A 14,796-nucleotide genomic window follows, 5' to 3' on the forward strand; every position below is an offset into this window, starting at 1 on the left:
CCACTTTGCTTTCAGTTATTCCAAAATCATTAAGTATCCTTCTACAATTTGATAACCTTCTGCCATTTTCAAACCTTGATTATTCCTCATGTGTGAATGTAGATGCAAAATACTCATTCAGTTTGTTTGCTATCTGAGCAGGATCATCAACAGTCGAACCATCGATGTCAAGTGGACCAATCAGATTCATCCCCTTCCTTTTAGAGTTTATATAAGTAAAGAAATCCTTGCTGTTTTTCTTAGCATCTTTTGCCAAGGATTTCTTGTAATCTGCCTTCACCTACCTAACCTCCTTTGTCACCTTATTACAGACTAGCTTATATCTGCCATAGGCTTTCTGAGTCGCTTAATAATTTATATGCATCCCATGCATTTTCTTCTCTATTACGAGTCTCATTAGTTCATTAGATAACCATTTAAGCCTAAACCTTGAACAATATTTCTTAAAAGGTATGAAAATTTTAGTAGCTTCCACGATTAATTCCTTGAACGCTTCCCACTTAGAATTTACTGTTGGTAACATCGTCAGTTGATCCCCTGTACAGAATTTAAAAACTGTCGGAGAGCACTGTACTCACCTTTACGGAAGCAAAAACCCTTTCCTTTACCCCTGATGGGGGTAAAGGAAAGGGTTTTTGGAAAGGGTAATTAAATCTTTAAGTAAATCCCACATCAGTACACTGTGATCACTGCCACCTAGTGGTTCCTTTATCTGCAAATTCTTAATACACAAATCATCACTGCTGATAACCAGATCAAGAGTATTACTTTCCCTGGTTGCCTCTCGAACATGCTGCTGCAGAAAACAATCATCCAATAAATCCACAAAAGTCTGTCTAGTGTGTGAGTGACCAACCCACAAGTTCCAGTCAATATGTGGGAAGTTAAAATCCCCCATTATAAGACATTCCAATTTACTAGCCCACTATTTCTCTGTACAACTGTTCATTGTACTCGTTCGAGTCATTAGGCCTATAACACACTCCTACTCTTATTTTTGCTTTCGCAGTGCTTATGTCACACCAAACAGACTCAATAGTGCACGGTTCATCTGTATCAACTGGATGCACTTCTTTTGATTTTATGTTTTTTCTTAATTAACAGCATAACACCACCTCCCTTTCTATCCTGTCTGTACACATTGTACTCCCCAAATTCCAGTTCAGCATTCCTTATATCTGTGTGACACCACGTCTCTGGTATCCCAACAATATCCGCCTTTGATGTCTTGACCAACACTTCAAATTCATCAAATTTATTTACTATACTTCTAGTATTGGTATACATGCAAGCATACATGCTCCTACTCCTATTCTTAGTTACCCTAACACATCCCATATACCCACCTATTTCAGGATGACTGCCATCCGTCCCTGAAACCCCCAACACCCCATGCTCCAGGTCGCTACTTATTCTAATAGAAGTTATGCAAGAATCACCTTCACCTCTGCCTACGGCTACTGTTACACTATTAGTCCGTGTATCCCCCCCCATGCTATCAGTTTTCCGACCCACCTAACACTGCCTTGAAAGCATCAGCAAATATTCTTGTACTCTTTCTATTTAAGTGTATCCCATCCCTATAGAAGCAGTCTCTCCTGTTAACAAGTACAGTCCAGGCTGAAAAAAATTCTACCCCTTGAGCTTGCACATTCTTTCCAGGGCCGAATTGATCGACAAGGCTCTCATCATATACTCCCTCCTATCGTGTCTGGGCAGAATTGCAAACACTTTCAAATTCAACCCTAATTCTCGGCTTTTGTTCAACATTGACCTGTACTTGTTAAGTCATTCTGCCGGTCTCCTACTCCTAATATCATTAGTGCCAACATGTACAACTATATCACCTTTTGTGCCCTTAAAAGATGATATCCGCTCTACAACGTCATCAACCTTTGCCCCTGGCAGACATACCCTGGTCCTGTTCCACCTATCCTTTTTACAAAGCATGTTTCCCGTTTCCCTGACAATAGAGTCACCAACAACTACTAGTTCCTGTGGGACCAGTACATTCTGCCTTGGTGGTTGCCGCTGTGTTGCGTGATGACCAAGTGCAAGCTCTGGCGTTGACGTGGGCAGCTGAGAGCCCGATGGGCCCCTCAATTTAGATCTTTCAAGGGCATCCACCCTGTCCTTCAAACTCTCATATAGGCCCATAACAACGCTGAGTTGTCGCCTGATTTCCTTACACTCCTTACATCGCGCTCACACAAAGACATCCCCCATGGCAATATCATGTTCCGTTCCAGAGAGTTCAGCAAAAATTCACAAGTTGCACATTTTTTTAGGCTGTGATGCGTTGGAGAATCCCCCCCCCCAGTTCTCCCCCGAGTCACAGCACTCCTGCCACTTTGTGCCCATTGCTTTGCTGCTCTAGTTTGGGGCATGATACTTTAAATTAATAAAATCAATAAATTAAATTAATTAAATGTCAATACTACGCTATCTAATAGAAACAGTGAAGCGTATTACTCTAAATTATATGTTAGAGCTACCTAACTACCTCAATTAAAAAATTTGAATTCCCTACCACTATATACAAAAACAGTGTTTATCTTGCTCTTCATTTGTCGCCTCTGGTTCATCATAACAAGTGTTTCTTGACTAATTTTTTCTTCTTTGGATTTCTTTTTCCCTATAGGTTTCTTGGGCTTTATCACTTTCAGAAAGTTGTAATATTCCTCGTCGATATCTTGGTCCTGAGCAGTCTGCAGAAGCTCAAACTTGTTCTTAAGTTCCAGTACATACTGTTTTTTCTCCTCTTCTGTTATCTCAAAGACCTTTGTATTATTTACTCGAGTCAGTTTTTTCCTTTCCTACATCTATATCGTGTACATCTTATCATTATGTGATCACTTCCAACATTTACCTTATTCAGGATGGTAACATCATTCACGATATATCTTCTGTTAGTGAGGATGAAGTTGATTTCATTAGTTGTTAATCCATTTGGACTCTTCCATGTCTACTTTCTGTTTAACCTTTTCTTGAAAAAAGTGTTCATTACTGACAATCCTTGAGATTCTGCAAATTCCACAAGTCTTTCACCTCTTTCGTTTCTTTCACCAATTTCAAAATTTCCTATAGTTCCACTTTCTGCACTGTTTTGTCTTTTTCCAACCTTAGCATTGAAGTCCCCCATAATAATAGTGTAGTGGGTTTTCTGCTCATCTAAAAGACTCTCAATTTCAGTGTACATTTCTTCAACATCTTCATCAGTATATATATATGGCAGACTGTAATTACTAATGTTCACTTTTAATTTTTTGTTATAAGTTTCTTTGTAATAATATTGCAGGAACTGTATATATGTTTGTTTGTGCTGCTGGAGTTAAGTTCAGTTCTCAAGGTGTGTGGATAAAATGCTCTGCAAATAAAAGCATAGGTTTTTGATGCTTTATCTACTGGCGTAATGATGAAGCTTTTATGTATCTCTATCAGTTTTTGTTTCAGTTTAACTAGGTTAGAGTAGCTAACCTTGTACTGGCTATATCTATTTGAATTTTGTGATGTAAATTTATATTAGCATTAGCATTTTAGCATTAGTAGAGGCATTTGATGCAAGAAAGCAAGCTTATGCAGCATCAGCCAAAAAAAAAAAAAATAAATAAATAAAAAATAACCACTTCCACTTCACCCCTCTGTTCGTTCGAAATACCTGTCCAGCTGAGCCTTAAACTTATTTAGGCTATCAACTTCCACGACAAGGGATGGAAGTCTATTCCAGCAACCAACCACCCGCTGGCTAAAGGCAAATTTCCTAAAGGCAAATTTTCTTTATTAATATAAATATATTAATAAAGAGAATGTATTGCTGATCCACATATGGTATGGCACATGCTCTTTGAGTAGACTGGGGTTCAAGCCCCTGACTGCTGAATACGGTCGACCTGCCAACCCGCACTGGACCAGCGTGGCAGATTATGGTCCGTTTCCCTCAGCATGAATTGTTGAGGAGGCTTCCATCCTGCAGTGGGTTGACTACTGCAGGATGAAACCAAACATCTCAAGATGCACTTTACTTTTTTACTTTTTATATTGTACATTATGTTATTTTTGTCTTAATCTTTAAGGGTTGCTTCAAAATTGCATAATTTTTGTTTATTTTTACTGTTAGATTTCTTAGATTTATTAGAAGATTTATGAGGCTTGTTGTAGAATTTAATCATTTTGTGGCCAAGATGTTCTGGCTCTTTGAAAATTTCTCCTCGCCTGGTGCACCCTTCTCCTGAGTATAGTCAGTTCAGGGAACCACCACGGGGACAGCCTTTTTCCCATAGATAGACAAGTTTGCTGTTTTCGTTAAAATATTTGTCATAGTTAGTGCTCGCTCATCTGGGCTACATTGCCTGATATAGACCACTCATTTTCCTGTTTTTGCAGCTCAGCTGCTGCATGTTCTGTGAAAATCAGCAGTTTTCTTTTCAAGTTTATACCTTTTGATATCCAACAGGGAGTGTTAGGTTGTTTGTAAATGCCTGTTTAGTTTGAAGGCCATCGCCTTCAAACTATGATCTGATGGGTCTATAAGATCTGATGTGGTCCAGGCTGGCTGGACACACCAGTCTGTAATTTTATATGCTACTGAATTGGTGGCAAGTGTGACATCAATATCACTCTCCCAAATGGTACTGCTAAATTGGACAGTGGGACAGTGGAAAAAAGTGATGTGGTCAGACAAATCAGTATACTTCATTTTGCACTGATAGTAGACAGCGAATGTGTCGAGAACCTCACAAAGTGATGGACCTGCCCACTGTGGGTTGTCTTAAGAGAACCCAGGGTAGGCAGGTCCACCCAAACATCTCAAGATGTCATGATATGAAAAATGTTTTGTTGGCACAGTGGTCTGTTTATAGTGGTGGAAGGTTGAAAGTAATCAAAGGAGTACTTGTTTGTATCACACCTACTATACCTGCAACGTTACACTTTTATCCTAAGCATGTTGGCCACTTTAGGGATGACAATACGCTTATGATGATGATGATGGCATAGATGAAGGCAACTTTATGAATGAAATGCCAGAATTGTGCAAGAATGGTTTGGAGAACATGACCCAAATTCCAATCATCTTCCTTGACCAACACATTCACTTAATCTCAATCCTTTTGAGAATGTGTTGGAATGCTGGAGACAGCTATTCAACAAAAAAATCCTCTTCATGAAGCTTTTTCGCAGCTGCGTGAAATGCTGTGTCACACTCTTGCTACTTTTCGAAACAAAGGTGGCCTGATTCAGTACTGAATAAAGGTTCATAATTTCTGGCTAGTTTGTGTATTATGAACAACATTTAGAATTTATCACTTAACATTTGAATCTACTACAGTATAAGAAATTAAAGTACTTACATGCAGTGATTATAAAAAATATTCTCCTGGAATTCTAACACGTTCTGCAATACATTTTCCTGAAACAAGATATCTTCTGATAATGGGGGGATAAAACTTTGGCCAAGTAAAACTGGAGGAGGAGGCAAAGGTGAACTGTAGGAGTTTAGATGATGCAAAATTACTGCAGTTCCTACAAAGAATTAATTCCAAAGCGAAATTTTTAAATTTAAGTATATCTGTGATATAATAAAAAAAAAAAAAAACTTTAAAATTAAAATTGAAAGCAATATTATATTATAACATTTTCATCAAAGATTTCTGTCATGTACAGACAGTGAAAGATGGTGGGGGGGGGAATAATTTATAGGTGCAAAATCCTAAAATTGGCAAACCCTGGAAGTTGGAAAATGGTTGTTTCTGCAAAAAAAAAAAATCACTAGCTAAGCAAAAATTCAAAACACATGCATACAAAGCGCAATATCTTAGACATTAGAATTTATGACAGTAAAAAGGTTTAATTTTCAATAAAAGCCAAAAATTTGATGGCATTCTTCTAAAATTGTGTTTTCGAATTACTTATTTTATGTAATTGAAAAAAATTACTGATTTTATGTGGCTACCAGGTTAGGTAAATCGGTGGCCACTATATTTCTGAGTTCGGCCTAATTTATTTATCATCCAGATGCTTGTGCACTTTATTTGTAACATGTATTCTGATAACGTTTTAACACACATTGCAACTATTTTACTGCTATATGTGTTCGCAACTCTCTTATTATTATTATTAGCCATAGGGTGCAAGGAAGCCAGAGGCTTATGCTGCACGAGCCAAAAAAAATTTGAATACCAAGAGAGAGAGAGAGAGAGAGAGAGAGAGAGAGAAAAGTAGGAGGGGAATCACCAAAAGAGAGAAGAATGATGGTATCCTGCTCAAGATCCTGGGTGTGCCAAGCCCATACTCATAAGGTCTGGGCTTCTCTGCAGTGTTTCTCAAAACGAATAAACTTTTATATATATAAAGCTATCTTCCACTGTTCATCAATTTTCATATATCTGTTCAAGTATTTTTCATTTTTTTTTATTTTTGAGCTCATTACTTACAACATGCATTATCTGCATCTTTATTTTTGTAATGACCTTTTTGAAATGGTAAATTTCAGTAGAAAAAAATTCTGAGCAAGAGAGTTATATAATCATTATATGACACTTCTTTGGGAAGTGTCATGTAATGCACTGCTCGGCGAACTTCATATATGACCGTACAATTACCCCCAGGTCCTTTCCAATCTTCACTACCTTGAGTGTATTTATTAATGATATTGATGAAGGTATTATCACATTTAATGTCCAAGTTGCAGATGATACAAAGGTTGGCAGGGTTGTTAATGACAGTAAAAACAGTATGCTACTCCAGCTGGATCTAGAAAAGTTGGGAAAATGGGCTGAAAAGTGGCAACTGAAGTTTAACATTGACAAATGCAAAGTACTGCATATGAGTAGCAATACTTGAGAAATGCATCAACTGTGTGGTACTACACTCAGGGAAGTGGAAAGTGAAAAAGACATGGTGGTAATTATATAGTCAAATATGTTGTTGTTGGTATGAAAGTTTCACGACACAAGGGCAACTGTGGCCAATATGTGTCTGTCAGCGTCATTACGTTCATTTTAATGATTTAGGATATATATATATATCAGAGTGTATTTATTATTCCTAGATGTTTAATATATATAAAGAGCTCACTTAGGTTTGCTTTGTCACCAAGTACATGAGAGAGGGTTAGAGGAGCTTGCAAGTTTGCTAATGATCGGAAAGATGTGGTTCGAACGGCTGAATAGGATGGACAATCAATCAGGATGTGCCTTACTGAAAGTTGTAGCTGACAGACAGAGCAGAGCGGTGGATCTTCTCTTAAAAGTAAATGTTTGTGAGTGAGGAAGGTATGTCCAATGTGCAGTCTTTCTAATATAACTTCCTCCTGTCTATTTGTACGTGAGCTAGATTGCCACAAACATAATCTTTTTTTATTTTGCGAAGTTTATTGCACAATTGGTCCCTCCAAAGTTCTTTCCAGATGGAAGTATATTTGGTACGAAATACATCCCTATAATCTGTAAATGGTACAAACTGAAAGTTATCTTGTATATTAAGATCTGGATTTTTTGCGGCTTGGTTTGCATGATTATTTCCTAGAATTCCAGCATGGCTGGGAATCCAACAGATAGACACTTGTTTTCTTGCTTTATGCAAAACTCCGAATTGTTTTTTTATATGCTGAATCAAGGAATTTGAGGAATGTTTACTGTTCTGTAAAGCTGCTACTGCACTAAGGGAGTCAAGTATAGATTAGAGCAGGTAGAAGTTGATGCTGGGTAATATCGTTCAGTGCTAGTTTAATAGCATATAATTCTGCTGTGAAAATACTGCAAACATGGGGCAAGGAGACAGATATAATATATTCCGGTAAAACTACTGCGGCACCTACTCAGTTGTTCGAATTTGAACCATCCGTGTAAATCTGATGACTGTTTCTATTTTCAAAACTGTGCACTGCATGAAGCTTCTGTATAATGATTGGAGAGATCTCTTTTTTATTCCTGTTTGTAAGGTGTGATATGGATAAAGGCACAGTCGGAATCCAAGGAGGTTCTGAGTTTATATCTACTGCAGAAATGTGCTGGAAATGTATTTCCCAAACTTTAGCTAAGTGTCTGAGGCGCAGTCCTACTGGTTTATTTTCATTTGGCTTGCAATCATAATTATTTGTCCATGGTGGATTGTGAATAATGGACCAATTTGGATGTGATGCTTGACCGTATATTTTTGCCGCATACATGCACAGTAGATAATCTCGTCGAAGATGCAGCGGGAGTTTCGAAGCATCTGCATACAGGCTGTAGATTGGTGAAGTTCTAAATGCTCCTAGAGCTATGCGGAGAGCATTATGGTGAATGGTATCTAGGCGATGTAAGATGCTCCTTCTTGCTGAAGCATATACAGGAGATCCATAATCTAAACGAGATCTAATCAAAGGTTTATATAATAGTAATAATGTGGACCTGTCAGCTCCCCAGGCCATTGAAGATACTGTGCGCAAGATGTTAAGTTTTAAGAGGCAACTAGTTCGAAGTCTTAGTATATGTTCATGAAAGTTTAGTTTTCTATCTATTGTTAAGCCCAAAAAGGAGAAATTTTGAACAACAGGTAGAGCAGTTTTATTTAAGTATAAGACCGGTTCAGGATGAAGACCACGCATTTTACCGAAGTGAATAACAACTGATTTTTTCTCAGATATTCTATATCCATTATTTTGAGTCCATACTTCTATTTTGTTTATGGATAATTGCAGCTGTCGTTCAATTGTGTTCATGCTTTGTAATTGAAATGAAATGGAAAGATCATCTGCATACATATATATTTCCAATGCTTTGTGATATTGTTCACCCGCAGTGCAAACAAGGTTGCACTTAATGCTGAGCACTGGGGAACCCCTTCCTGTTGTATATAGATTGTAGATAAACAGCCTTTATATTGTACCTGAAATGTTCTGTCGGCAAGAAATTTTTCTATAAATTGTGGAAGTTGTCCTCTGTATCCTAATTGAAATAGATCTCGTAGAATTCCGAATCTCCATGTTGTGTCAAAGGCTTTTTCAAGATCTAGATTTACCATCACCATATGCTGCTTTCTTATAAATGAGTTTCTAATATTTTTTTCCACTTTGACATGTAGGAAAAGTGTTGATCTATTTTTCCTAAATCCAAATTGGTGGGGTGATAAAACATTCTCTTTTTCCAGCAACCACTTAAGTCTATTATGCACCATTCGTTCAAGGATTTTTCCCAAGCAGCTGGTCAGTGAATTCGGGCAATAATTATATGTATAGGAAGGATCTTTTCCAGGTTTGGGAAATGCAAGGACAATTGCATGCCGCCATATGGATGGATACAGGTTGTTCAGAAAAATTCTATTATATAGAGCCAGCAGGATTTCCAGACAATCAGAGTTTAGGTTTTGTATCATAATATAATAAATGCCATTGGGACCTGGTGCGCTAATTTTGTAATGTAATTTTGTAAATTAGGTAATTTTGTAATGGTTGTAAGTAATTCCTCTTTTAGATAGAAATGGTAGATTATAGGAATGAGATATCTTGGTAGAGAAATTCAATTTACTCCGTTCAGCTTGCTCTTTATATTTCTGAAAGTCAGTGCTGTAGCTTGTAACTGCTGAAATGGAAGCGAAAGAGAGCCAAAATTTCTGCATATCTGATATCTGTTTGAAAAACGTCCTGCCCTTTCTAATGGAAGATTGGAGATTGTGTGATTGGATATCTTCCACTTAAAATCCGAATTTTTTTCCACACCAAACCAGGATTGGAGATCCTAGTAAGTGAGGAAGTGAACACGATCAAAGACTTTTTCTTTGCTTTTTTCTGAATTCTCCTCGCTTCAGCTTTGGTTTTTTTTATATGCAATTAAATTCGGTAGTTGGATATTGACGGAATCTATTCCATGCACGATTTTGTTTTGTTTTTGCTGTTGCACATTCTGCATTCCACCAAGAGTTGTACCGTGCCTGCCTTGCCTTACTTATTTGAGGTATTGTAGCTTTGGAAGCTTCTAGCAGTTGATCGTTGATATATAAGACAGCATCATCTATTGGCAGGGTTTCTATTAATTGCTTATCCAGTTTGATTAATTGCATATATTTACTCCAATTAGCTTTTTTAAAATTCCACACTGTTCTGGTTCCTTCTGTAAGAGTTGATTGTATCTGTATGGAACATACTATCAGAAAATGATCACTGTTGTAAGGATCATTCAACACGAACCATTCTATACTAGGATAAATTGATGGAAAACATATTGTTAAGTCTATTGCAGAGGTGATACCTGTACCCAAACTGATATAAGTGTGGGATCCGGTATTCAGTAAATTCAGTTGCTGATCATCTATGAAAGTTTCGATTATGTTACCTCTACTGTCTGTGTGAGTAGATCCCCACAAATGATGATGGGCATTCATATCTCCCATAAGGCAGTACGGAGGTTGGAGCTGCATAGTAAGATCGTTTAATTCCGATCTGGAGAGAGGGATATTTGGTGGAAGATAAATGGACGAGATTGTGATAGAAATTCCGATGGCTATTCTTACTGCTACTGCTTCTAAGTTGGTTCTTAATGTTGTTTGCTTATCTGGTATATGAGTATTCACCAAAATTGCCACTCCTCCTTTGGCAGTTCTGTTATCATTCCTGTCTCTCCGGAAAAGTGTATAATTTTGAAATGTGGGTGAAGATTGAGGTGTTAGATGGGTCTCCTGAAGGCAAATGCAGGCCGGTTTATACTGCTGAATAATATCTTTTATTTCATCCAGTTTTCCACGTAAACCACAACAGTTCCATTGTATAATAATATGTTGCATTATTTAGGTCTCGGGACGATTTGCTGAATCTGACTGCGCTTTTGAGTTTTTCCGTTTATCATCTTTGGGTCTATCTTTCTTCGGAAAATTAGTACGAGGTGTATCAATATCTTCTGCAGGGTGTAGTTCTAGTACGTTCTCTCCCTGTTCATCAGTATCCATTTGGTCTACGTTTGTTTGTTTCTGGTCACACAGTTTACTAGATGATGTTTGCTTTGTTTTTCAAGATGTTACTTCTGATTTCTGCTTTCTAGGCACGGAAGTATCCTGCTCTTTAGTACTGGATGTTTCTTGTGAAACTGTTTTTATCATCAATATTACTTTACTCCAGTCTATAATTTGATTTAGAAGTATTGCTACCTCCGTTTGAGTGGCTATAGTTTTCTGTTGTTTCACTGCTGAAGCATAGGAATGCGAATGTTTGGTTGCAAGTATCTGTTTTCTTGCTTATAGATAAGACACTTTATTTTATACTTTGTATTTTTGAATTTGTTTTCCCAATACCCACATTTCGCACGTCTTCGAAAAAGCAGGATGATATTCGTGACAATTGGGACAGAGTGGTGTAGCGGATGTGCAGTTTGCTTGATTGTGGTCTTTGATCCACAGAGTGGACAGATGGGATCACTGCGACATGTCGCCTGAGAGTGTCCGTATCGCTGACAGTTGTAACACCTTATTGGATTTGGTATATATGGTCGGATTTTGCAATTTAAATATCCTGCTTTAACTGAATGGGGAAGAGAAGGATTGTTAAAGGTGAGAATTACTGATCGGGTTGGAATGAGAATTCCGTCTTTCTTCATCATTACCCTCCTAACATATATCACTTGTTGTTCTGTTAGCTCGCTCAGTAGTTCTTCCTCTGAAACAGTCAAAAGGTCCCATTCGGTAATAACACCTTTCGATGTATTCAGGGAATTATGTGGGGTAATTTCAACTGGTAGTCCTGCAAAAGTTTTCATTTGTAGCAATTTTTCCGAATGATTACTTAATGAGGTTTCTACTAAGAGATCACCTGATTGTAATCTTTTATCATTTTTGGTGATCCAACCATGGACTCGATAGTCTTCTGAACTAAGAAAGGGGATAATTTCCCAACGGGTTGTGATGATAACGAATGTATCACCAAAAAAAAGAGGGACAGTAGGCTGAGAGCTGTTTATTTTCATTCTCTTAGCCTGAGACATGTTCAGCTGTAAGTGATCACATTTATTGGAGTTAACTTTCTCCAATCTTGTGTTGTTAGTTTTTTGGTCCATTTTCAAATCCTTTTAGTTCTGGGTGATGTCTTTTCACCCAGGTCCAGCCCCGCCACGAGGAGGCAGGAGTACTGCTACCAAGTGACCAAGCGAGTAAAATAGAAGGTTAGTACATAGAAAAATTAAGAAAGGTTATTTTCCTTTCTGAAGCTTCTTCCTTATGCTTTAAGAAAGAGAGTTCTTATTATATATTTGAATAACGGAAGGAAAAACGTGTGAACTCAAAGTGAAACGCTTATCTCTCTAATATAATCGCAGTAGAATTCGCAGGGAAGATTGCTTGGCCTCAAGATTCGCTTGGCACCCTGGGCCAGTCAAATATGAAGTTCGCTGAGCAGTGCAGATGGGCTGCCAAGGCAGGTCATGGAGTCTTGTCAATTATATATAGGAATTTGGCTTGCAGGTATTATCCCGTTATAAAATGGTCAGGCCACACCTAGAGTACTATGTACAGGTCTGGAGGCCTCATTTTTGAAAGGATGTAGAGTTGCTAGAACAAGTACAAAGAAGGGCAACAAGATTGGTGAGGGAAACAAAGGGGTGCGCTTACCAAGAAAGGCTTAAGTTCTGCAAATTGCAGCGCCTGGAGAGTAGGCACTTGCGAGGTGATCTGATTGAGGTGTATAAGGCCTTGAATGGGATGAGTAAGCTGAATGCCGAATGCCTCTTGCTCAAATTAAGAACTTGACGTGGCATAGATTCAAATTTGTAGAATAGATGTGCAGAAATTTGCCTTCAGCCAGCAGGAAATTGATTGGTGGTTCAGAATTCAATCTTTTGTTGATGGAGTGGGGTTTAATGGCGCAAGGGCTACTATGGCCAAATTGCAACTGTTACTTTGGTCTAGAAGTAACTGTATACGTTATAGGAAATAAGTCTAAAAGTGACTGTAGACATTAATAATTTTTATGTAAGTAAAAAGTTCTGAGAAATTGCTATCATCTCCAAGTATATGGGATAGTTGTAGAGGTTTCTGTAAATTAAGCTGTGATTTGAAATATGCAATTCTAACTGAAAGGTAATGTGCACACTCAATTAGGATGTGCTTAACGGTAAGTAGGCAGCTACAGTGTAAGCAAAGTAGAGGATCTCCTCCTAGCAGTAAAAAGAGGTGCGTTAAATGTGTATGACCAATTCGTGCTCTTGCAAGAACGACCTCTTCGTGCCTGTTTAGTCTGAAACTGGATCTCCACAACTGTGGATTCTGTTTTATCTCAAGAAGTTTGTTTCCTGTCTGGGTATGCCACATTTCAGACCACACCTCAGTACATATCCGTTGTATGACTGGTTTGAAATCAGAGAAATCAGAGTAAAAAATTGAGATAGAGTCAAAACAAGCAGGGCGCAGCATTGCAGCTTCATCTGCACGCTCATTTCCTGGAATTTTGACGTGGCTGGGTATCCAGTAGAATTTTACAGTCAGCTTCTTTTCATCGAGGTTACATAACTGTGATCTGATTTGTGTGAGAAATGGATGGGAATGTTGTAGTTTATTACGTAAGGCACTCACTGTGCTTAAAGAGTCTGTATATATTATGACCTGGGTATTTAATAGATCGTTAAGGAGATTCAAAGCCATTTTTATTGCATACAGTTCAGCTGTAAAAACGCTGCATTCAATTGGTAACTGGACAGAGACAGAGGATGTAGGAAGGACCACTGCAGCTCCTATGGATATGTCAGTTTTTGAGCCATCTGTATATTCACAAAGATTGTAAGCATTGGCCAAGGCATGAGCATCATGTAACTGTCTAAGATTTTGATTCGATAGAGAGTATTTTCTCCAATGAAGAAAGGAGTTATCATATAGTATATGATAACTCCATTCTTCATTGGAAGGAGTTATCATATAGTATATATATTGCCCATGGTGTTTGTACTGCATCTGCAGCATGAGATATACTTCCAAGATAGATGTTCCAACATTGCATTAGCTCTGTAGCCGAATGCCAGCATGTTTGTTTTCATCGGGTTTATTTTTATAGAAGTTTGTCCATTGAGGTTCAAAGAGATGTCCAGATGGGGTGATAAGGGATGCTACGTAATTTGGCTGCATAGCTGAGAAGCAATACTCTTCTCCTAAGATGTAGTGGAGGTTCATTGGCATCTATATACAGACTTTGCACTGGGGATGTCTTAAAGTCTCCGAAGGCAATCCTGAGAGCACTATGCTGCACTCGATTGAGCCAAGCCAATGCTATCTTCCATGCAGAATCATAAACTGGGGCTCCATAGTCTAGACAAGAGCTTATCAAGGTTCGATACAGGTGTAAAAGTGTGAAGCGATCAGCTCCCCATGCCATAGAAGAGATACCTATAAGCATATTCATTTTTTTCATGCACTGAGTTCTCACTTGCATTATATGGGCCTGAAAGTTAAGTTTAGTGTCAAGTACTACGCCCAAGAACCGGATATTTTTGCTAAGTGTTATTGGTTGAGTTCCTAACCTTAGCTCGGGATCTGGATGGAGCTGACGTTGTTTACAAAAGTGAATAGCAGTTGTTTTTGTTGCAGAGAGGCAATAGCCAATGTCGGATGCCCATGATTCTATTTTATTTATTGAGAGCTGCAACTGACGCTTGATGGCATGCATATTTTGTGAGTGGCAGGATATTGTAAGGTCGTCTGCATATAGATAGGTATCAACATTAGCTGGAATATTGTCCATAGCATTGTTTAGCCTTACTGCAAAGAGTTTTGCACTAAGAACTGATCCCTGTGGGACCCCTTCTTCTTGGACAAATGTTCAGGATAGTGAATTACAGTAATGCACCT

The 14,796-nt window shown here is 38.1% G+C and overlaps 1 protein-coding gene across 1 annotated transcript in view; it reads right to left on the reverse strand.

Moving 5' to 3' along the window:
- Positions 1-14,796, reverse strand: part of Epg5 (ectopic P-granules autophagy protein 5) — a 1,526,775-nt gene that overhangs the window by 781,668 nt on the left and 730,311 nt on the right. Inside the window, exon 27 of the mRNA XM_090380318.1 lies at positions 5,349-5,520. Within this exon, the coding sequence (XP_090236444.1) occupies positions 5,349-5,520 (172 nt within the window). The remainder of the gene's footprint in view (positions 1-5,348; positions 5,521-14,796) is intronic.

Source organism: Mastigoproctus giganteus, chromosome 8 (assembly GCF_048544385.1).
Source record: "Mastigoproctus giganteus isolate SK-2022 chromosome 8, ASM4854438v1, whole genome shotgun sequence".
NCBI classification, from domain to species: Eukaryota; Metazoa; Arthropoda; class Arachnida; order Uropygi; family Thelyphonidae; genus Mastigoproctus; species Mastigoproctus giganteus.